The sequence below is a fragment of the Carettochelys insculpta genome, chromosome 1 (assembly GCF_033958435.1).
Source record: "Carettochelys insculpta isolate YL-2023 chromosome 1, ASM3395843v1, whole genome shotgun sequence".
Classification (NCBI taxonomy): domain Eukaryota; kingdom Metazoa; phylum Chordata; order Testudines; family Carettochelyidae; genus Carettochelys; species Carettochelys insculpta.
In genome coordinates, this window is record NC_134137.1 from 120687069 (window position 1) to 120711888 (window position 24820).

A 24820-nucleotide genomic window follows, 5' to 3' on the forward strand; every position below is an offset into this window, starting at 1 on the left:
GTTTTTTTTCCCCCAGTTATCAGTTTCTGTGTTCATTTAGCTCCAGAGTAGTTTTCAATTGAACTAGGGAGGTTGTAGAATCTCCATCTCTGGAGATGTTTAAGAACAGGTTAGATAAATGTCTAACAGTGATGGTCTAGACAGTACTTGGTCCTGCCATGAGGGCAGGGGGCTGGACTCGATGACCTCTCGAGATCCCTTCCAGTCCTAGCATTCTATGATTCTGTGAACTGTCAGCTAGTGCTGCTCTACTAACTGATTTCCATGTACCATATTTACCTTGATGAAATGCTGAAGTTTCATGTGCCGTATTCAGTCTTTCAATTTCTTCCAACCTTTACTGATGCACCAACTGGATGGGTCAGGCAGTACTGATGCATTTGAATTATTATTGTTAAAAATGAAACACAGTACAGAGTGTGCATTTTTTATGGTCCCTCAGAGCCAGTCTGTTATGTAGATCTCTCCATTTGGAAGAGTTTTTGTCAGCAGATGAGTGGGAAAAACATGATTTTCAGCATCTTTTGATTTTTAACTTGAATCTGAAAAAACTAACTTTGAGAAACGGCTGCATTTGAGCAACACTGTTCTCATCCAGAAGTCCAATATCAGGTTCAATATCATGTTGTTACATTGTATCCTGTGCTAGTCATAAGTTCTTGCTCTTGATGCTCAGCATTTACAAGGTCCTTCTTTTCTCCCTGCACAGCCTCTAAATTGTGCATAGATTCTGCATCTGTCTCTACTGTTGGCATTTCTGTGTCTTGATTAATGACCTCCTCCTTTTGAGGCAGTGGCATTGAAATGTCACTTGTGGGTACAAAGTTTTTTCATCATTACAACTGGAAGCGTCACTGTCAGTATAGTCAATGTCTAACGGCTGAGGTATCTTTTCTGTGAGAGTGATATGGCTTTAAACTCTTTAATTGCTGCTTCACTCTGTTGCTTTTGCCGTCTCCTATTTTGCATCACTTTCAAATCTTTGCAAAATTGAAACAAAGTCATTTGTTTAAAACGTAGAAACACACACTAAATTAATTTGCTAAAGGCTATTGGTTATACAAAATTTTAATTGTACGAACTTGACAATGACTATTATATAACAACAGTTTACATAAGGCCCTAATAGCCTTATTTCAAAGTCTTGACGTTTTGTCTGTGAGCAAGTTCCCATTATTAAATTCCTTTTGTAACTGGTGGGTTATAGTGAATACGAAGGTGGTAGAACTCCCAGATTAGATAAGAGAGGGATAGTTCACTGGTTTGAGCACTGGCCTGATAAACCCAGGGTTGTGAGCCCAATCCTTGAGGGGGCCATTTAGAGGATTGGGGCAAACAGATTTAAAGAAAAAATGGGAGGGTGCTTGGTCCTGCTAAGAGGGCAGGGGACTAGACTCAATGACCTCCCAAGGTCCATTCCAATTCTATGAGATGTGTATCTCCATGTATTATGTAAAGTTTATTAAGCAACTAGAATTAAAAGTTTATTATCTCCAAAAACATCTTTAAAGGTGAAACTAAAACTGGCTAAAAGGAAAGCTTACAGCTGAGCTTGATATGGTTATTGTATATGAAGACATACAATAAAAAACAGGAATTAAAGTCACCTCTGCAGAGATCAACATCTAATTTAAAGTTAAGATTAAAGTCACCCTCAGACCAAGGAAAATCATGTTTTGGTAACAGGATTAATTGCAAATTTCAAAACCTGTAAACTATGCAAAGACTGTAAGTATTCATAATGAATCAATAATCACAGAAGCTACTCCATTCTCCAGTCGAACAGATGAAAACTCAGAAGTGACAAAAAATTGCAAAGGCCTGAGGCTCCACAGTGATTAAAATAAAATTGTGCAGGTATTTATAGCTTCTTTTGTTGTCAGTGTTATAACTGCCGGGTGCATAAGAAATCGAAATGGCTTGGTAGAAAAATGTCAAAATTTGAGGCCACTTTGTCTCTTGAAGTCTAGGCCAAATGGTCCTCCTAGAATTATTGGGCCTGCTTGGAATTAAGATGCTGCTTTTTGGCTTTGGCTTTTACTTTTGGAAGAGTCTAGTTTTTGTTGGAAAGGCTTTTGTTGGTTTGCAGTTCCTGGCAATTTCACTGTCCAGTTCATGAGTGACGTTATGGGGAATAAGAAGTTGCCCTTTAGGGCTGTGTCTAGATTGCTGAGAACTGTTAGCAAAAGATACACAAATGCATTGTTCAAATTGCATATCTTTTGCTGACAGTTCTGTCCGAACACACAGAGCCAAATGTCAGAAAAAACCCCTCTGTTGAGACATCCCTTCTTCCTCGTGGAAGGAGGAATACTGAGATGTCGAAAGAACGGTCCCAACCAGCAGATCTCATCCGAGAGATCTGCAGTCTGGACACATGCTCTGTCAGAGCTTCTGTTGACAGAAGCCTGCAGTCTAGACATAACCTCGGAGAGAGTCTGGGCCTCTATAGGCCCCTTTTGCGGAGACCTCCTGTTGGGAAGCAACCATTTGTTATATTTTTCACTGCTCTGGGCTGACCCATCCTTTGTAGATGGAGGTCATGGTTAGCAGGAGCACAAGTAACCAGGGAGCAGTTGGCAACAGCACTGTGTTCTGTTACTCCTGCTAGTAGTAGTACACTTGCCCCTCGTTAAACGAGTACTTCATTTAGGAGCACTTGCTTAAACGAGAGACACACTTACCTAACCTAGTTCACTCTACGAATGAACTTCCCCCGCTCTTACGAGCCTTACCCCACTCCCCACGCTCCAACCCACTCGTCTGATCCCGTCCGCCAGCCCCGCAGCCCCAACCCATTGCAGCCTGACCCCCCGCTAGCCCCACAGCCTGACACCCCCCTGCTGCCTGCACTCCCCGTGGCCCCGCAGCCCCAAACCACGGCAGCCTGCCGCCCCTGCTGGCCCTGCATCTAGTCCCCCCTGCCGCCTGACACCCCCCTCCGCCGCCCTAAACTGCGGCAGCCAGACCCCCTTACTGGCCCCACAGCCTGAAACCCTGCGCCGCCTGTGCACCCCGCAGCCTGACACCCCTGCTGGCTCCGCAGCCAGCTCCTGCTGCTGCCTGTAACCACCTCAGCCCTGTGGCCAGACCCTCCTGCAGCCAGCCCCCCGCCATGGCCAGACTGCTCCGCGCTGCCTGTATCCCCCGCAGCCAGACTCCCCCCTCAGCCATAACCCCCGCGGCCGCCTGTACAGCTCCACAGCCAGACCCCACCTGCCACCTGTAACCCCCATGGCCAGTCCTCTCTGCAGGAGCCTGTAGCCCCTGCGGCTGCCCATACTGCTCTGCGGCCGTCTGTAGCCCCTGTGGCCCTGTGGACAGACTGTCGCCTGTAACCTCTGTGGCCAGACCCCTCCCTGCCGCCAGACCCCCCACTCCAAGGCCAGACTGCTCCAGACCTCCCCCGGGCCCTGTGGCCAGACCACTCCGCAACTGCTTGTACCCCCCTGTTGCCCCACAGCCAGACTCCCCCTGCCTGTACCCCACCCCACTGCCCAGCAGCTAGCTGTACCCCCTGCAGCCAGATGCCTGCTCCGCCTCTAACCCCCGTGGCCCAAACCCCTGCTGGCCCTGCGGCCCCAAACCGCGGCAGCCAGACCCCCTTACCGGCCCGCAGCCAGACGGCCAGACCCCCCATTGCTTGACCACCGCAGCCTGACCCCCCTCCCAACCCCAAACTGTGGCAGCCTGAACCCCACCCACCACCAGATTTTAACCCTCCCTCTGGCTCACAGCCCCAAACTACCCCCAGCCTTTGACCCTCCCCAACCCAAGATTCACTCACCTTTCAAAAACAGCACCAATTGCTGCCACCCCTTCCCCGAGTTGGGAGCCCTAGGAACTAATCAGAGCCTTTGACATGTAATTTAATAGGAATTTAGTGCCCCTCTTACGAGTTTCTGCCTACCAGCAGAAAGTTGGGAACCAATTGTGCTCGTAAAGCAAGGGATGGGTGTACATCGTTATGGAGTCAGGCTGTGTGGATGGAGGCCGGGGTTTGTCTGCATACTGCTTTCATGCTGCCCTTCCTGCTACTGCAAGTTATGTGCAAGTTGAAATTGTGCATATTGGTGGTTTACTGTAGTTGAACATGTTAATATATTTATTATATAAAAGCAGATGCTGTAAAAGTATTTCAGTCTGAAATTTGAGTATCTGCTTTTCTACTGAGAAATGCTTTCTTTCCGGCAGGTGAGAGGTGTTAACTTTGAAGCTGTTTTAAGAGTGGAAGAAGATGAAGCAGATTCCAAGAGAAATATTTCAAAAAGAGAAGTGGAAGATGACTTGGGTCTTAGCATGCTTATTGATTCCCAAAATAATCAGTATATACTTACCAAGCCCAGGGATTCAACCATCCCTCGTGCTGATCACCATTTCATAAAGGTAAATTGTTACACATTCATTTAGAGTATTGTCTGTTGTGATTTAGCAAATGGAAAAGTGGTGATTGCAAAGAGGAGAAAGTTTTGAGAGGGGCACTCTCCAGGTGAAGGAGGAGCAATTCACAGGACCTTGGGGAAACTCCCTCTCTGGAGTATGTGTGTGTTTGTGTTTGGGAGTTACTTGTGACTGTATACTGGGCTTGTTTGTCTGTTTCTGTGTTTGGAGATCCACGTGCTGAGCTGTTTGCTTGTTTGAAAGATTGTGGGCTGAGGCTGGCAGTTATGATTTGAAATCTAGAACCCTCTGTTCAGAGGTCAAGTCATAGCTGGGAGTGGGGCTACCAATCAGGAAGGCCAGAGCTTACAAAGCCTGCTAGTAAGCCACCAGAGCAGCTTGTGAGCAGATGATTGCAAGCAGGAGGGAGTTTTGAAAGGGAAGTTGAGAGCGGAGTTGACATTTTCTACAACTAAAAACTATGTCCCAAATTTCCACATTTAAATAACCCCACATATAATCGAATTATCTATAGAAAATGCAGGCAGAATTTCAGCAGCAGAGTGGGGGCTATCCTGTTCGTTGCATCCAGTTCATTGCATCCAGTGCAGAATGTATGATTCTTCTTCGAGTGTCCCCGTGGGTGCACCACATTAGGTGTCGGGCTCGCCCAGCGCCACAGATCGGATCTTCCAAGCAGTTTCTGCCGGACCGCGCATGCGTCGGTGCGTGCCGCTCCCTTGCACACTCCTGGCCACGTGCGCGGTCCGGTCCCCGCCAGTTCCTCTTAACCGCCGTCGGCCGCAGACGGAATCCGACTAGGATATGGCCAAGTTAGCGTATTCAATGGTTTTAGGTGTTTTCTGTAAAGTTTTCAAGTTCTTAGTCTATTGTTAAGTTAGCCAGTTGTTGTTTTCAAAAAAAAAAAACAAGAAACAACAAGCGGGACAGATTTCAGTCCAGTCCTAGTAACAAGTGGAGCACCGGAGGCCAGGAGCCTAGGGCCATTAGCCCTCCTGCCACGGCAGGCTATCGGAGAGGGGGAAAACAGCACAGAGAAGGTGCTGAGTACCCCATTAACAACTGAAAGACTCACCAACAATGTCCTCTTCAGGATTCAAGAAATGTGAGTCTTGCCGAGAGGCAATGCCAGCGTCTGATGGGCACAGTCACTGCATAAGGTGCCTTGGGGAGTCCCATGTCACGCAGAAATGCTCCTTCTGTGCAAAATTAACAGCCAGAGCAAGGAAGGACAGGGAGATGCGGCTTAAAATGCTGCTATTCGACAAGGCCCTCCAGCCAGACGTGCCGGAGCGGCCGCAGCAGGAGGGACCCTCCGGGGCCCATAAAAGGAAAGCCGCCTCCCTCACCCCATCAGCGCAAAAACGGAGGAAAGCCTCCCCAGCCCGATCCCTGCCGGCAGCAACAGCGAGCGAGACGGGAGAAGCGCACAGCCCCCAGCCGCAGCAACAGCTGATCGGCGGCGGCACGGAGAGCCATGTGGAGGCGGCTCAGCCTCCGATGATCAAACAGCCGCCCCGCACCACAGGCAGGGCGGCGGCTAAACAAGCGCCGGTACCAGCGGCGCCACAGACAGCGGCACCGACCCCTGGGGAACTGGCGGTGCAGAGTGCGCAGGCACGCAGCCTGCAGGCACCGGAGGACACCGCCCGTGCGGCACCGCCCATGAGCGTGCCGAGCGCGGTGAGGACGGGGCCAAGATCCCCTACACGTCAGGGGGCGGAGCCGCCCCCTCAAGGGAGGGGGAAGGCTGCACAGAAAACAAGGCACCGCAGCCCCTCTCCAGACAGGGCTGCAGAGTTGCTTTCTCTCAGCCCTCCGCTCATGCTGCAGACTCCAACTAGAAGGCAGGGGTCCCCCCTAGCCTACCTGGAGCCCCCGTCTCCATTTTTACAACCAGCCTCGCCCTGGCTGGGACCACCCTCACCGTTCTTGGGGTTTGAGCCGCTGGAGTACTATCACAAATCGCTCTCTCCAGTGTCCATTGTCTCTCGACGATCTCGCTCCCACAGACGCAGGGGATATGCACCAAGGGAGTGGTCCAGGTCACCTTCCCAAGAACAGTGCCCATGCTGCCATGGTCATCCCTATCACGCGGGGCATAGACACCACCGGCAGTCTACCAGGGAAAGATCCCCACAGACGGTCCCGTATCCCCGAGGGCAATCGCGAACGGGGACAGAGACTCAAGTATCTCAGGGGGAACTGGTTATGGAACCCCGAGATTTTCCCTTGCAAGCTTCCAGCGAGCAGATGTACCATCACCAACAGGAACCGGAAGGGTCCAGAGAGGCGTATCCTAGTGGTTCCTCGCTCTCCTCCCCGGACGAGGCTACGGCCCCGGGGGACGTCCATCCTCCGGACGATCTCAAACAGTTTCAAGAGCTGTTTAAAAGGGTGGCCTTCGCGCAAGGCATCCAGACAGCAGAGGTGCAAGAGAAACACCATAAGCTCCTCAAAAATCTGAGACCTCCGGCCTCCTCCAAAATAGCAATACCGCTTGACGAAGCAATCTTGGAGTCCGCCACTATGATATGGCAGACCCCTGCAACTATTCCGCCTGTCCACAAGAGAGCGGACAAGAAATACTTCGTGCCGGCGAAGGGCATGGAGTTCCTGTTCAGCCACCCACTACCAAATTCCTTGGAGGTAGAGTCGTCACAACAAAGATCAAAGACATCTCCATTCAAGACAGGGGGAAAAGACAAAGATGCCAAGAAGCTAGAGCTGTTCGGCAGAAAGGTCTACTCCTCCTCCACACTACTGTTGCGAATGGCAAATTACACAGCGCATCTAGCGAACCACAATTTCGACAACTACACTAGGTTAACCTCCCTCATGGACTCGCTTCCAGAGGACAAGAAACCGGTGCTCAAGGCCATCGTGCAAGAAGTCTACGCGGCCTTGAGGACTTGGCAGCACGCTCCACAGCTATGGCAGTGGTGATGCGAAGGGAGTCCTGGCTCCAGACTTCGGGTATACCGAGGGATCTGCAGGCAAAGATCGTCGATCTTCCCTTCAACTTGCAGAAGCTGTTTGCTGAATCAACTGACTTGGTCCTTCATTCCAGTAAAGATTCAAGAGCCACACTTAGGACCCTGGGGATTTACACCCCTCCATACAGAAAGAAAAAGTACTACCCTCAACAAAGACGGTACCAGAACCAGCAACAGCATCCCCAGTACCACAGGGGTTACGAGCAAGGGCGACATCAACAGCACGAGCAGTACAGAACTCCCAGGCGATGTTCCTAACAGAGCCGTGCGTCCTCGGGGCAGGGCCAAAGGCCACAAGTTTGACACACAGATCCAGGGCTGCACCATCACTACCATCGCACAAGGTCATCCGAAGCGGTTATTCCACCATCGCCTCCGACCATTCTACGACCAGTGGCAAAGGATCACCACAGACAAATGGGTGCTGGAGATCATAGCCACAGGGTACGCCATCCCCTTCCAGTTGCTCCCAGCGCCACGACCTCCACCCAGGCCCCACCTCCAGGAGGCCTCCCACGTAGCGAGGCTCAAGCAGGAGGTAGACCATCTCATGCTCATAGGGGCAGTGGAAAGAGTGCCAGAGCAACTGCAAGGGAAAGGGTTCTACTCGAGGTACTTCCTCACGGAGAAAAAGACAGGAGGCTGGAGGCCCATCTTAGATCTTCGAGGCCTCAACCAGTACCTGCACAAGCAACGCTTTCGGATGATCACAATCGCCTCCATCCTTACGGCACTAGACGATGGAGATTGGTTCGCAGCCCTCGATTTACAAGACGCGTATTTTCACATAACTATCCATCTGGGTCACTAACGATTCCTCCGGTTCATGGTAGGCAAAGAACATTTTCAATGCAAGGTCCTACCGTTTGGCCTCTCCTCGGTCCCCAGAGTCTTCACCAAGACCTTGGCAGTGGTGTCAGCCTACCTGCACAGACGGGGTATTTATATTCCCGTATCTGGATGACTGCCTACTCAAAGGGGCCTCGAAGGAGGAGGTACTACGCATGATATGCGTCACAGCAGGCACGTTCTCTTCGCTCGGCCTGGTTATCAATCTGGCAAAATCAAAGATAGACACCACACAGGACATAGAGTTCATAGGGGCACGCATAAATTCTATTACAGCGAGGAGTGTATCTACCAGAGACACGCTTTCGGGCCATTGGCTCCCTCGTGCAAGTCATCACCTTCAGCCCTACGGTGCCAGTTCTGACGTGCTTACAGCTGCTGGGCCACATGGCAGCAGCGACGTTCGTAGTACAGAACGCCAGGTTACACATGCGCAGCATGCAGCACTGGCTGGCGAGCATATACAAACCGGCAGCACACACCGTTCACAGGGTGGCGTCGCCCACAACAGAGGTGCGCAAATCCCTGCAATGGTGGGTAAACCCCAAGAACTTGCTATCAGGGGTACCCTTCCACCAACCACAAATATCGTTTTTTCTTACTACAGATGCCTCCCTCATAGGGTGGGGAGCACGCATGGGCAAAGAGGTGACGCGAGGGCTGTGGTCCTCCACGGAGCAGTCACTGCACATAAATATACTGGAGCTCAGAGCAATGTTCAACGCCTGCAGACACTTTCGAGACCATATACAAGGCAAAGTAGTTGGGATCAGTACAGACAATACCTCCACCATGTTTTATATAAATCGGCAAGGAGGAGCTCGGTCCCGTGCCTTATGTGCGGAAGCAGTCCGGTTGTGGAACTGGTGCATCGCCAACAATATAACCTTGAAAGCCTCGTACTTACCAGGCACTCACAATGTGAAGGCAGACCAGCTGAGCAGGCGTTTCGCACTCACGCACGAGTGGCAGATCCGTCCCGATCTGCTACGACCGATTTTTCACGCATGGGGTTTTCCCCAGATAGACCTGTTTGCCACTCAGCACAACAAGAAGTGCCCACGATTCTGCTCCAGGGCAGGACTGGGACGGGGGTCCCTGGGGGACGCATTCGCGATCTCGTGGAGGGGCCACCTGCTTTACGCTTTTCCTCCCACAGTGCTGATCCACAAAGTCTTGCAGAAAGCTAGGAGGGAAGGAGCCCGAATGATCCTGATAGTCCCAACGTGGGATCGACAGCAATGGTTCCCCCTACTCCTGCACATGTCGGACCGTCCACCAATGCCCCTTCCGGTGGCGCCGGATCTGCTCATGCAAGCCCAGGGGTCCATAGTGCATCTGCACCCCCAAGGTCTGCGACTACAAGCGTGGTTAATCCATGGCTCAGCTCCCTAGAGAGCACATGTACGGAGGAAGTGCACGAAGTCCTAGAAAGTAGCAGGAGGACTTCCACCAGGAAGACCTATAAGCAGAAATGGACTCGCTTCACAGCATGGTGTTCTACCAAACAGCTAGCCCCCCTTTCGGTGCCTATACCTGTAATATTAGAGTATTTACTGGACCTCAAGAGAGGAGGATTCTCACTACCCTCGTTAAAGGTCCACCTTGCTGCCATTTCGGCGTTCAGACACGAAGAGGAAGGGCACACGGGGTTCGCCCATCCCATGGTTACCAGGTTCCTCAAAGGGTTGGTAAATCTATACCCCCCTCGGAATCCGCTTCCACCTTTGTGGAACTTGGACCTGGTGCTTAATGCGCTAACGGGGCCACCGTTCGAGCCTTTGGCCACGGTTTCCCTCCGCCTCCTTGCGATAAAGACGACCTTTCTTCTCGCAATCATGTCAGCTCGCAGGGTGAGCGAGCTTGCGGCAGTTATGGCAATGCCACCCTGCACTGTTTTTTCCAAGGAGGCGGTAACCATACGACTGCATCCAGCCTTTGTTCCTAAAGTTTCTTCTGAGTTTCATATTAACGAACCTAGTGTTTTACCCTCGTTTTATCCAAAGCCTCATAACTCTAACAAAGAGGCGCGCCTACACCTCCTGGACGTGAGGAGGGCACTAGCCTTCTATATAGACAGGACCAAGTCCTTACAGAAAATGGATAGACTCCTAGTCTCTCTCGCTCCCAAATCGAAAGGAGAAGGTCTCTCTTCGCAGAGAATCTCGAAGCACATCGTATCCTGCATAAAAATGTGCTACGAACTCAAAAAGACTCCTTTACTGGCCACGCCCAGGGCTCATTCCACTTGGGTGGTGGTGGCATCAACAGCCTTTTTCACGGGTGTTGTGCTAAAAGACATTTGCAGAGCGGCGACCTGGTCATCCTATGACACCTTCGCCAAACATTACGCCCTTCACAGGGTATTCCAAGAGGATACCCGTCTCTCGACAGCGGTCCTCTCGGGGACAAGCTGCACATAATCCGATTACCCACCTCCTATCTTGGGTTACTGCTGGGTAGTCACCTAATGTGGAGCACCCACGGGGACACTCGAAGAAAGAGAGGTTACTCACCGTAGTAATGGTGGTTCTTCGAGATGTGTCCCCGTGGGTGCTCCACTACCCGCCCATCCTCCCCGCTTCGGATCTCTGTTTAGTGTTTTGCAGGAGCATCCGAGGCGGTTGGTCAAGGAACTGGCGGGGACCGGATCGCGCACGTGGCCAGGAGTGTGCAAGGGAGCGGCACGCACCGGCGCATGCGTGGTCCGGCAGAAACTGCTTGGAAGATCCAATCTGCGGCGCCGGGCGAGCCCGGCACCTAATGTGGAGCACCCACGGGGACACATCTCGAAGAACCACTGTTACTACGGTGAGTAACCTTTCTTTACGTGCCCCATGATTAGGTGGCGTATGTGGGCATTTAGTGCAAGGAGCTCCTGGTGCTCAGAAACCAAGTGTGGGCTTTGGAGACCAGAGTGGCTGAAGTGCAGGAGCTGAGGGAGGCAGAAACGTATGTTGATAAGGCATTCCGGGACACTAGAATTGTCCCATCTCCAGTCAGATATCTCCTGTGCTGTTAAGGAGGATGAAAGGCTCAGGGAAGGAGAGCAGAGGGAAACCGTCCCATAGTTGGGACCCTCCTTCTAGATGATGATGTGGTATCCTCTCGCACTGAGGATGCCTCCCCGGGGGAGGGAACTACTCTCAGCAGGAAAAGCCAGGTGTTTGAAATGGGTGATTTGATTATTAGAAATGTAGATAGCTGTGTGTGCGATGACCGGGAAAACTGTATGGTGACTTGCCTGCCTGGTGCGAAGGTCGCGGAGATCTCTCGAGGCATCTAGATAGACTTACTTATAGTGTTGGGAAGGAGCTGGTGGTCAGGGTACATGTAGGTACGAATGATATAGGGAAGGTAGGAGAGAAGTCCTGGAGGCTACATTTAGGTTACGAGGAAAGAGACTGAAATCTGGGACCTCTGTAGTGGCATTCTCAGAAATGCCTCCAGTTCCATGTGCAGGGCCAGGCAGGCAGGCAGAAATTCAGCATCTCAGTGCCTTGATGAGACGATGGTGTAGGGAGGAGGGGGTTAGATTTATTAGGAACTGGGGAAACTTTTCAGATAGGGGGAGTCTATAAAGGAAGGATAGACTCCACCTAAACCAAAATGGAACCAGACTGCTGGCACTTACCATTTTAAAGGTCATAGAGCAATTTTTAAACTAAGTAATTGGGGAAAGCTGATTGATGCAGAGGAGCACGTGGATCAGACAGAGACTTCTCTTAGAGGAGAGTGTATTGACAGAAATTGTCTAAGTTTTAGTCAGGAGGAGAGGGTGGAAGAGGATAAAGTATAGGCTTGATCAGAAGTGAAAGAATGTCATGAAAAAGAATCAGGAAAGGGCAGACAAATAAACAGTGACAAGCTTTTAAAGTACCTATACACAAATGGGTGAACTAGAGTGCCTTGTATTAGAGGAAGATATTGATACAATAGGGATAACGGAATCCTAGTGTAATCAGGACAATCATACCGGGATATAAAATATATCGGAGGGATAGAACAGGTCATGCAGGTGGGGAAATGGCACTATGTGTGAAAGAAAATGTAGAATCAAATGAAATAAAAATCTTAAATGATCAAAAAATTCCATAGAAGCTCTATGTATAGAAATTCCATGTTCTAATAAGAATATAGCAGTAGGGATATGCTGCCGACCCCCTGACCAGGACAGTGATAGTGACTATGACATCCTCTTTGCTAAGGGAGATTAGGGAGGCAATCAAAATAAAAAACTCAGTAATAGCAGGTGATTTCAATTATCCCCATGTTGACTGGGCACATGTCACCTCACGATGAGATGCGGAGATAAAATTTCTTGGAACTTTAAATGATTGCTTCTTGGAGCAGCTCATAGAGGAACCCCACAAGGGGAGAGGCAATTCTTGATTTAGTTGTGAGTGGTGTGCAGGATCTGGTCCAAGATGTAACTGTAACCGGACCACTTGGAAATAGTGACCATAATATCATAACATTTCCAATTCCTGTGGTAGGAAGAACATCTCAGCAGTCCAATACTGTGGCATTTAATTTCAGAAGGGGGAACTATGCAAAAATGAGAAGGTTAATTAAATGGAAATTAAAGGTATAGTGGGTAAAGTAAAATCCCTGTAAGCTTCATGGATACTTTGAAAAGACACCATAATAGAGGCCTAATTTAAATGTATACCCCCAATTAAAAAAAAAAAAAACTAGTAAAAACCCACCAAGGTCCCTCACCAAAGGCTCTTGCCTAAATTAAGTTGTCATGGGGTAAGAGTGACGATCCTTTCATGGATTGAGAACTACTTAAAGGCAGGAAACAGAGGGTAGGAGTAAATAGTAAATTTTCTGAATGGAGGCGGGTAACTAGTGGCATTCTCCAAGGGTCAGTCCTAGGACCAATCCTATTCAATTTATTCATAAATGATCTGGAGAAAGGGGTAACCTGTGAGGTGGCAAAGTTTGCAGATGACAGTAAACTGCTCAAGATAGTTAAGACCAAAGCAGACTGTGGAGAACTTCAAAAGGATCTCATAAAACTGAGTGATTGAGCAACAAAATGGCAAATGAAATTTAATGTGGATAAATGTAAAGTAATGTACACTGGAAAAAATAACCCTAACTGTACATACAGTATGATGGGGGCTAATTTAGCTACAACTCATTAGGGCTATGTCTACACTAGAAGCATCTGTCGACAGAAGTTACTGTCAACGGGGAAATTTCGACAGAACAGCTGTCGACAGATTGCATCTACCCACAATTTGCTCTGTTGACAGAGAGCTGCCAGACTGCACTGCCTCCTGGTCCCAGAAAGCAGAATGGCAGTGCTGCAAAGCGGGCTGCCAGGCAACTGGAAGCCCTCTCTGTCGACAGAAGTGTCTACGCTGCACTTTTTGTCGACAGTACTATGTCCAGAGATTGTTATGCCTCAAATTTTTGAGGGATAATACTGTCAAGGAAAATGCATAGTTCTGTCGAGGCTTGGTCAACAGAATGCTATAAGTGTGTACACGCCTCCTGAGTTATGTTGACAGAAGGCCCATTCTGTTGACAAAACTCTGTAGTGTAGATCCATCATAGGAAAGAGATCTTGGAATTGTCATGGATAGTTCTCTGAAAACATCCACTCAATCTTCAGTGGCAGTCAAAAAAGCACACAGCATGTTAGGAATCATTAAAAATGGGATAGAGAATAAGATGGAGAATATTTTATTGCCCTTATATAAAACTGTGGTATGCCCCCATCTTCATTACTGTGTACAGTTGTGGTCACCTCATCTCAAAAAAGATATATTGGTATTAGAAAAGATTTAAAAAAGGGCAACTAAAATGAGGGTGAGACGTGAGGTGGTAAAGTTTGCGGACGATACTAAACTGTTCAAAATTGTCAAGACGAAAGCAGGCTGTGAAGAACTTCAGAAAGATCTCACCAAACTGGGCAACAAAGTGGCAAATGAAATTTAATGTGGATAAGTGTAAAGTAATGCACGTTGGAAAAAATAACCTCAAGTATACATACAATATGATGGGGGCTAATTTAGCTACAGCTAATCAGGAAAGAGATCTTGGGGTTATCATAGATAATTCTCTGAAAACATCCAGACAGTGTGCAGCTGCAGTCAAAAAAGCAAATAGGATGTTAGGAGTTGTTAAAAGGGATAGAAAATAAGACAAAGTGTATCATACTTCCCCTATATAAAACTATGGTACGTCTTAAATACTGCGCACAGATGTGGTCTCCTCACCTCAGAAAAGATATTTTGGCATTAGAAAAGGCTCAGAAAATGGCAACTAAAATGATTAGGGGTTTGGAACAGGTCCCATATGAGGAGAGGCTAAAGAGACTGGGACTTTTCAGTTTAGAAAAGAGGAGACTGAGGGGGGATATGAGAGAGGTATATAAAACTATGAGCGGTGTGGAGAGGGTGAATAAAGAAAAGTTATTTACTTGGTCCCATAATATAAGAACTAGAGGACGCCAAATGAAATTAATGGTAGCAGGTTTAAAACTAATAAAGGAAATTTTTTTCACACAGCACTCAGTCAACCTGTGGGACTCCGTGCCGGAGGAAACTGTGAAGGCTAGGACTATAACAGAGTTCAGACAAGAGCGAAATAAATTCATGGAGGTTAGGTCCATAAAAGGCTATTAGTCAGGGAGTAGGAATGGTGTCCCTGACCTGTTTGTCAAAGGCTGGAGATGGATGGCAGGAGACAAGTTGCTTGATTATTGTCTTTGGTCTACCCTCTGTGGGGCACCTGGCACTGGCCACTGTTGGCAGAAAGGATACTGGACTAGAAGGACCTTTGGTCTGTCCCAATAATGGCCGTTCTTATGTTCTTTTGTTCCACCTGTTTTTCTCTTATCAAAAAATCAGCTTTGCACTCAGCTTGATCTTTCATTCATTTCTGCAACATGCCTTGAATGTTGCAGATGCAAAACATTATTTAAATTTGTTACATTATTCCTAAATGTTAATGGCTGGTAATAGTCCTTAAGTTTGCTATAATTTTCTCCTGACCTTTATATTAATTAATTTTATACACTAGGATATTGTGACCATAGGAATGTTATCTTTGCCATGTGGCTGGCTGTGTACAATGATAGGATTGCCGACGATGTTTGGCTACATCATTTGTGGTGTACTGTTGGGACCATCAGGATTAAACAGTATTAAGGTAAGCGAATTAGACTTTAGTTTGTTTTTACACCTGCTTTCATTTTTAGGGTTGCTTTTACAATTTTTAATTATATACATTATTACCAACTTTGAGTGTTCAAAAATCACGAGACAGGTCCCAGAAGATCAGAATTTTAAAGAGATTGCGTCTTGTGTTCTTTTTATTTGCCTCTGATTCCAGGTCTTGTAGCAGTCATTCATGTCTTCAAGCTTTTCTCTTTGTGAGGACAGAAATTACTTTTTTTTTTTTTTTAACTCTAAGAAAGGGAGTTTTCTCGAGACTAATTACAATGAGAAGCTGATTCCCTGCTTCAGGGCCAGATTCAATTCAGGGCCCTGATGGAGCTGGAGGAAAGCATGTGGTGAACTAGTCTGGCTGCTGGGACTTCACTGGGACAAAGCCCTGAGGGAAGAGTGAAGAATGTGCGCAGGCACCATGGGGAAGTGGCCCAGGGAGTTATAACAGCAACACAGCTTTTTAAATGGACCTTGCAAACAGCTGTTATCTACAGGGATTCTGGCCTGTGACCTGGAGAAGTGGGCAGCTCCCAGCTACCTCCCAGCTCTCATTAAACAAAGGAGGGAGAGGCCTGAGCTTTCCGGCTTTCCAAAAGGGGAACTGAACTGTAGTGGCCTAGCTGGAGAGTTGTGGCTAAAAAGGCACTGCCTCCAGGGAAGGAACCCCGGGCATTGCTCTAATTCAGAGAGGAATAAACTGTAGGATGGTAGAGAGCATTGAGAGAGGCCCCCAGTGGTATTCTACGCTGGAAGGGGGTTTACTTTATTTCCTATACAAACAGTATGTGTCCTGGCCAGAGGGCTGAGTCACTGAAGAGCCATCACAAACAGTGCAGGCACATGCACTCGGCCAGGGGGCACTTGCATGAGGTGAGTGCACCCTCTTACAGAGAGGGATTGAAAATTGGAAACAAGATAAGTACGTGAATATGTAATTTTGAAAAAGTCTGTCTACTTACAGTAGAAATATGCTTACAATTTTGACTGTTCAGCAGTAAAGATGTTTTAGAATAGATCATGGATCTGCCATAATTTTCAACATGCATCACATATTAATAGAGGCAGCCTTGCAGCACACCAGCTCTTTGTGATTGTGCAAGCCATCACCTCTGATGTTCCCAGTCACATAACATGCCAATATCATTTTTCTAAGTAACGAGTCTGGTTGTTGCAAGGAAGTATTTTAGCTGGTTTGTGCAAAATGTTCAGTCATTCATGGAAGGGAAAAAAACCTACTTTTGCTCTTCATTTAATCTCTTCCTACCACCCGTTCTGTTCTTCTTTCCTCTTTCTGCACCCTCTACATGCTTCTCTGCCACCTGGTCCTCTTGTCCCTGTCCTGCATCTTCTTCCCCACTGGTTAGTTTCCTTCTCCTCTGGAAATATTTCTCAGCCACTTCATTATTTTTACCCTTCCTCTGGAAATTTGTGTCCTTTTGAGGATTAGTGACGTCTGTTCTTGAGGGCAGCTCTCATTCCATTTTCATGACTCCTTTCATAGCAACAGCCTCTAGAAAGAAGCAGTATTCATGTTCCTTCTTTTTGTAAGGCATCTTTGTACCAAAGAGTCTGGTCACCTTAAGAAATAGACGTGAACAAAGAGAGCCGGTACCACGTGATTACCAGAAAGCACTGCACAGACCACAATGTGGGGACTGCCAGTCCAGATGTTTGTACCATGCTAGGTCCCATAACACAGCATAGCTAACATTGTAATGTAGCTATGATTGTATTACAGTAATCAGACTATAATTTTTGTAATTCTTATTTTGCAGTCTATTGTACAAGTGGAGACTTTAGGAGAGTTTGGTGTGTTCTTCACTCTGTTTCTGGTTGGTCTGGAGTTTTCCCCTGAAAAGCTAAGAAAGGTATTTTTGTATAAAACTTCTACATTTCAGAATTTGATCAGGGAAGTTTGAAGTTATTCATAAAATGTCAATATTTAAAAGCCTATCTATAATATATATTAATGTAGTTTTGACCATGATTTTTAAAAGTAAGAGAAATATCTCTGGTTCTTTCCTCACATATGAGGATACAGGGGGAGGTTAAGAATTCAAGGAAATATTATCTTAGTGCCTATTTTAATCTCTCTGTTGATTTTTCACAGAACCCTTCATGATTTCCCTGAAATTAAGATACACTCATCCCTCATTTAAATGAGTACTTTACTAACTTTACTATTAAACGAGGGACACATTTACTTAACTTAGTTCACTCTGAGTGAACTCCCGCCGCTAATACGAGGCTAATCCCCTCCCCGCGGCTCCAACCTGCCCTAATGTGACCCCCGCCGGCCCCTCAGCCCCAATCCGCGGCAGCTTGACCGCCCCCGTCCCCCAACCCGCGGTAGCCTTAACCTTCTGGCCAGCCCTGTGGCAACCTGACTCTCCCCCCCTTCAGCTCTGCTGGCCCTGCAGCAGCCTGACGCACCCTCCCGCCCCCCACCGGCCCTGCAGACCAGCCCTGCAGCAGTCTTATCTCCCCCGGCCAGTCCTGCACAGTGGTCCCACCGCAGCCTGATTTCCGTGCTGGCCCCATGGCCTCAGCCCGCTGCAGCCGGACCCTGCACCTGGCCAGACTACACACTCAACCTTCAGCAGCCTGAACCCCCCACCCACCCCATGGACCCAACCAGCCACCAGGTTTTAACCCTCCCTCCCACACATGGCCCCAAACTGCCCCCAGCCTTTAACTTTTTACAACCCCCAAACCCAAGGTTCACTTACTGTTCAAAAGCAGCACCACCTGCTGCCACTCCTTCTCGAGCTCTAGAAACCAATCAGAGACTTTTACATGTATTTTAATGAGAATTTAGTGTCCCTCTTATGGGTTTTCACCTGCAAGCACAAAGGTGGGAACCAATTGTGCTCATAGAGCGAGGGATGAGTGTACACATTTCTTCCAGGGCAATCCAACTATACTGTATTTTGATGTTTGAATTCAGTTGCAGTGTTGTGATGCAGGCATGAGTCCTGTAAAGCATAGTTAACATATCATGCCACACACGATTAATTTACAACATAAATGCACTGGATGAAAATGGCGTTAGAACCTGTTGTCTTAGGTTAGGTACATATCATAGCATAAACTAATTTAATACAGTCATACCCCGAGATACACCCATTCGAGTTACGAGAATTTGACTTTAGGAGGAGTTTCATTTAGTATCCCTACTTCAGCTTACGGGGCATTTCTTCGCATTTACGAGGACCAATTTGGAGGCTGGCGGCTCTGGTAGGCAAGCACCGAGGGGATGGAGTTGGCTGCGTTGGTCTTGATGAAGAGGCCGTGCAGGGGAGCGGCAGCGCCCTGCGAGAGGGCAGCAGTCTGGTGCAGGGATGTAGATTCGTCCAAGTCCCAGCAGTAGATCACGCCGCTCTGCGAGACGTGGATGCTGGGCGTGCAGCCCATCCCAGCCCCGTTGCCGCCGCTCACCCCCCAGGTGGCTAGGGGGCCGCTCCCATCCGCCCTGCATAGCTGTTCCTCAGGCACCACTCAGTCTGTGGTGCTCCCTCCCATTTAGTGCCTGGCTCACCTGCCACTGCCGCCTTGGCTGCTGCCGGCGCGGCCTCTCTGCCTTGCAGCCCTGCACAAGAGAGGCCTGCACAAGAGAGGCATCACCCCTCGCCAGCTGGGGGCCCCCTGTGCCTGCCTAGTTCCCCACATGGCCAGCCCCTGGCAGCGCCCCTTCCCCACTTAACCTAAGCTGCGCTCAGGCCAGGCTGCCTCCCCATGCCCTGCTCTGCCCTGCCCACCTTGCACTGGATATAATGGGATTTGGTGTTATTTTAGCACAAATGGGTGTAAATTTTGGGGCTCAGGAATGCATAAAATTTTTTCTCATTGAAATTAATGGTAATTACATTTTCGAGTTATGAGAATTTGCCCTAAGAGGGGTTTTTCGGGAACGAATTACCCTCGTAAGGAGGGGGAAGACTGTATTGGGACAGTCAGACTGCGACAAAAAGTGGACAAATAAGTTAAAGAAAAGTTGACTTGTTAACATGGAGAATGAGGAACTGCAGATGTCTGGTGGTTAAGATTCAATTATGAAAAATAATGAAAGTATATTGCAAATTAAATTATTAAAACTGGCAAAGTAAGGAAAATAACAGTAATACGTTAAGATATTTTGCATGGCTCATGCTTGTTCTGGGTTGTTGAAAGTCAGTGAGATCGTGTAAAAGGAGATCTGTTTTACTGATATGTGGACAATTGTATGGGCATCTTAGTTTAATGATAATATAAATAATCTTCACCAGACACACACAAATTACAGATACTAAAGATGTAGAATGCAAACCTATTAAACGGTAAACTAGTCCATACCTTTTGACAGCAGGATTGAGCTGTACCTGCAACAGTTTATTTTCTAGTGCTTTGTTTTTATAATTTTAAGTAATTTTGGGGGATGGGGTGTCTCTTAAAATTGTTTCATAGCATGATAGCTCTCATATTTGGGAGGGTTTTCCTGATATTTAACTTTGTTTTTCCTTAATTTTATCCCATTACTCCTAGTTCTTCTTCGAGTGGTCCCCGTGGGTGCTCCACAATAGGTGTCGGGCTCGCCTGGTGCCGCAGATCGCAAATCTTCCAGCAGTTTCTCCTGTATCGCGCATGTGCCGGCGCGCGCCGCCCCCCTGCGTGCCCCCGGCCGCGTGCGTGATCCAGTCCCCGCCAGTTCCTTCTCAACCGCCATCGGCTGCAGACGGAATCCATTCAGGCTAAGGCCAGAGTCAGGTTAAATAGTGGGTTTTTTCTACGTGTCATTTGTTGTTTTCGGTTATTAAACAAAAAAAAAAAAAGAGAGAAAGCAAAGACAAAGAGAATATCAGCCAAAAAAAAAAGAAAAAAAGAGAGGAGCGGAGAAGAGAAGAGCGGACGTGAAGGCCATTTAGGCCGCCCGCTGCCCCGCAGGCCAGTGATCACTATTTGGGGTGGAAAGGCACGGATTAAGTGCTAAGTACCCTATTAACAATAAAGGACTCACTGCAATGGCCTCTTCAGGTTTTACAAAGCGGGAGTCATGCCGTGAAGCTATGCTGGCCTCCGTGGGGCATAGCGAATGCATCCGATGCCTGGGGGAATTACAGGCTACCCAGAAATGTTCTCACTGTGCTAAGCTCACAGCCAGGGCCAGGAAGGACAGAGCGATGAGGCGTAAAATGCTCTTGTTGATAAGGCTCTCCAGCCGGACTTGCCGGAGTAGCCTCACCCAGAAGGGCCCTCTGGGTTGCATAGGAGAAGGGTAGTTTTTCTCTGACCCCCTCAGTGCAGAAACGGAGGAAACTCTCCCTGGCTCAATCCTTGCCGTGCGTTTGCAGCGAGCAAGACGAGCGGAGCGCACAGCCACCAGCCGCATATTCAGGCAAGCGGCAGCGCAGCAGCGGACGTGGCAGAGGCTGAGCCTCTGGTTATAAAACAGCCGGCACGCGCGGCACCTAGAGCGTCAGCGAGGCAAGCGCCGAACCCGGCGGCACCGCCACAGGCGGCACTGGCCCCCACGGCACCAACGGTGCAGGGGCGCCAGGCACGGAGCCTGTAGGCACTGGAGGAGGACACCCACGTGGCACCGCAGCTGACGGTGCCGAGCGCGGCGCTGACAGCGGGGCCGAGATCCCTGGCACGGGAGGGGGCGGTGCCGGCCCCGCAGGGGAGGGGCAAGGCAAAATCAAAAGCCCGGCACCGCAGTCCATCTCCGGACAGGGCTGCGCTGCTGTTAGCACCAAGCCCTCCCCCTGTGATACATATGCCACACCGAAGGCCTGTGTCTCCACCAGCCCATCCGGAACCTCCTTCTCTGTTCCTCCAACCAATGTCACCATGGCTTGGGCCACCTTCACCATTTCTGGGATTGGATCCCCTGGAGTACTATCACAAGGCAGTTTCACCTCTATCTGTGTTGTCGCGGAGGTCTCGGTCTCCCAGACATTGGGGGTACACACCCCGTGAGTGGTCTAGATCTCCATCCCCGGATCCTTGCCCATGCTGCCATGGTCGTCCTTATCATGCTGGACACAGACAAACCACAGGCCTACACCCAGGGGCAGGTCCCCTGTCGGCACTCCCGATTGGGGATGGAAACACAGTTGTCTCAAGGGGAGTTAATTTTAGAACCCCGAGACTTTCCTTCACAATCCTCAAGCGAGCAAGTGTATCATCGACCGCAGGAGCCTGAGGGTTCGAGGGAGGTTTACCCTAGTGGTTCCTCCTCATCCTCCCCAGATGAGGCCATGGCCCCCGGGGATGTCTCTCCCCTGGATGACCTTAAACAGTTTCAGGAGCTGTTTAAAAGGGTGGCTTCATGCAAGACATTCAAACGGCAGAGGTGCAGGAGAAACATCACAAACTCCTGGAAAATTTGAGACCACCGGCTTCATCCAAAATTGCTATTCCGCTGGACGAAGCCATTCTGGAGTCAGCCACTACTATATGGCAGACTCCAGCCTCTGTTCCACCTACAAACAAGAGAGCGGATAAGAAGTACTTCGTCCCAGCAAAGGGCATGGAGTTCCTCTTCAGTCACCCACAACCAAATTCTTTGGTAGTCGAGTCGTCCCAGCAGAGGTCAAAGCCTTCTCAGTACAAATCGGGGGGATCGGACAAAGATGCTAAGAAGCTAGAGCTGTTTGGCAGGAAGGTATATTCCTCTTCTACCCTGCTATTGAGAGTGGCAAATTATGGGCACACCTAGCAAACCATAATTTTGATAATTACTCCAGGCTTACTCCCCTCATGGATTCACTTCTGGAAGACAAAAAGCCGGTGTCAAAGGCAATTGTTCAAGAGGGCTATGCAGCATCGCGGACAGGAGTCCAGATTGCCCTGGATGTGGCGGACACGGCGGCACGTTCAACAGCTACAGCAGTGGTCATGCATAGAAAATCCTGGCCCCAGACGTCAGGTATCCTGAGGGACCTACAGGCGAAGATCGTGGACCTTCTCTTTGATACACAAAAGCTGTTTGCAGACTCAACCGACTCAGTCCCTCACTCCAGTAAGGACTTGAGAGCTACACTTAGAGCCTTGGGCATTTATACTCCCCCATACAGGAGGGAAAAATTTTATCCTCAGCAAAGACGCTACGCTTACAACCACAGTGTGCTCAATATCAACGGGGCTACGGCCAAGGGCGCTATCAACAGCAGCAACAGTACAGAACTCCTAGGCGACGTTCTCAACAAAGCCGTGCGCCCTCGGGTCAGGCCCAAAGGCAACACGTTTGATGGGTATGTCAGGCGCTACACTCTCAATACCCTCGCTCAATGCCACTCTCATCTCATGTTCCATCATCGCCTCAGACCGTTCCACTCCCAATGGCAAAAGATCACCACAGACAAATGGGTGCTGGAGATCATAGCCACGGGTTACGCGATCCCCTTCCAGTCGCTTCCACCAACGAAGCCTCCCACCAGGCCTCACCTCAGGGACGCTGCCACGAGGCGAGGCTCAAGCAGAAGGTGAATCACCTTATGTTCATAGGGGCGGTGGAAAGAGTGCCGGAGTAATTCCAGGGGTAGGATTTATTCATGCTACTTCCTACCAGAGAAGAAAACAGGAGACTGGAGGCCCATCTTAGATCTTCAGGGCCTCAACCATTACTTGCGCAAGCAACATTTTCGGATGATCACAGTTGCTTTGATACTCACGGCACTGGACGATGGAGACTGGGTTGCAGCACTCGACTTACAAGATGCTTACTTTCATATAACAATCCACCCGGCACACAGACGCTTCCTCCGCTTCACGGTCGGCCAGGAGCGCTTCCAGCACAGGGTTCTTCTGTTCGGCCTCTCCTCGGCCCCCAGAGTCTTTACGAAAACCCTGGCAGTGGTGTCAGCCTACCTGCACAGACAGGGGGTGTTTATTTTTCCCATATCTGGGCAACTGCCTGCTAAAAGGGGCCTCAAAGGCAGAGGTCTCACGCATGATACGCGTCACAGTGGACACGTTTCTTTGCTGGGCCTAGTCATCAACCTCGCAAAGTCAAAGTCCGAACCCACACAACATATAGAGTTCATAGGGGCATGCATAAACTCTGTCACAGCAAGGGTGTACCTACCCGACGCCCACTTCCGCGCCATCAGTTCGCTGGTGCAAGTCATTGCATACAGCCCCACGGTGCCGGTCTTAACGTGCTTACAGCTGCTGGGCCACATGGCGGCAGCGACGTTTGTGGTACAGAATGCCAGGTTGCACATGTCAAGCCTGCAGCATTGGCTGGCGGGCGATGACAAACCGGCATCCCACACTGTCCACAGGGTGGTGTCGCCCACAACAGAGGTGTGCAGATCCCTAGCGTGGGGGGAGAACCCCGAGAATCTGCTAGTGGGGGTGCCTTTTCACCAACCACAAATTTCTATTTTTCTTACTACCGACGCCTCCCACATAGGATGGGGAGCGCACATCGGTGACACTGTAACGCAAGGGCTATGGTCCCCTGTGGAACAGACACTGCACGTAACCATACTGGAGGTCAGAGCAGTGTTCAACACCTGCAAACATTTTCGAGATTACCTACATGGCAAACTAGTCAGGATTCAATACCGACAATACCTCCACTATGTTTTACATCAATCGACAAGGAGGAGTACGATCCCGTGCCCTATGTGTGGAAGCAGTCCGATTGTAGAATTGGTGCATCGCCAACAACATAACATTGAAAGCCTCGTACTTGCCGGGCGCTCACACCGTGAAAGCAGATCAGCTGAGCAGGTGCTTCGCAATCATGCACGAATGGCACATCTGCTCCGATCTGCTACGGCACATTTTTCATACATGGGGGTTTCCCCAGATCGATCTGTTTGCCACCCAGTACAAAAAAAAAAAAAAAGTGTCCCCAATACTGCTCCAGGGCAGGAGTGGGGCGGGCGTCCCTGGGGGACGCATTCATGTTTTCATAGAGGGGCTCCCTACTTTACGCGTTTCCCCCGCAGCGCTTATCCACAAGGTCTTGCACAAAGCCAGAAGGGAGAGAGCTCTCATGATACTCATAGTCCCGCTTCGGATTGGCAGCAATGGTTTCCCTTGCTTCTGCGCATGTCGGACTGCCCACCGCTCCCTCTACCGGTGGTGCTGGACTTACTCATGCAGGCTCAGGGGTCCATAGTGCACCTGCACCCTCAGGGTCCGCACCTACAAGCGTGGCTAACCCATGGCTCAGCTCCTTAAAGAGCACGTGTACGGAGGGAGTACAACAAGTCCTGGAACGTAGCCGAAGGACCTCCACCGGGAGGACTTACAAGCAGAAATGGACTCTATTCACAGCCTGGTGTTCCGCCAAGCAGTTAGCTCCCCTTGACGTTCCTATACCTGTAATACTAGAATACATATTGGACCTCAAGAGAGGCGGGTTTTCTCTATCCTCGCTAAAGGTCCACCTTG

At 49.3% G+C, this 24820-nt stretch overlaps 1 protein-coding gene across 2 annotated transcripts in view; it reads left to right on the forward strand.

Moving 5' to 3' along the window:
- The window catches only part of TMCO3 (transmembrane and coiled-coil domains 3), a 97357-nt gene that overhangs the window by 30546 nt on the left and 41991 nt on the right, over positions 1–24820 (forward strand). For both annotated transcript variants that reach the window (XM_074990837.1, XM_074990847.1), the window contains exons 4-6: positions 4195–4386; positions 15285–15413; positions 17209–17301. In XM_074990837.1, coding sequence (XP_074846938.1) covers positions 4195–4386; positions 15285–15413; positions 17209–17301 — 414 coding nt within the window. The remainder of the gene's footprint in view (positions 1–4194; positions 4387–15284; positions 15414–17208; positions 17302–24820) is intronic.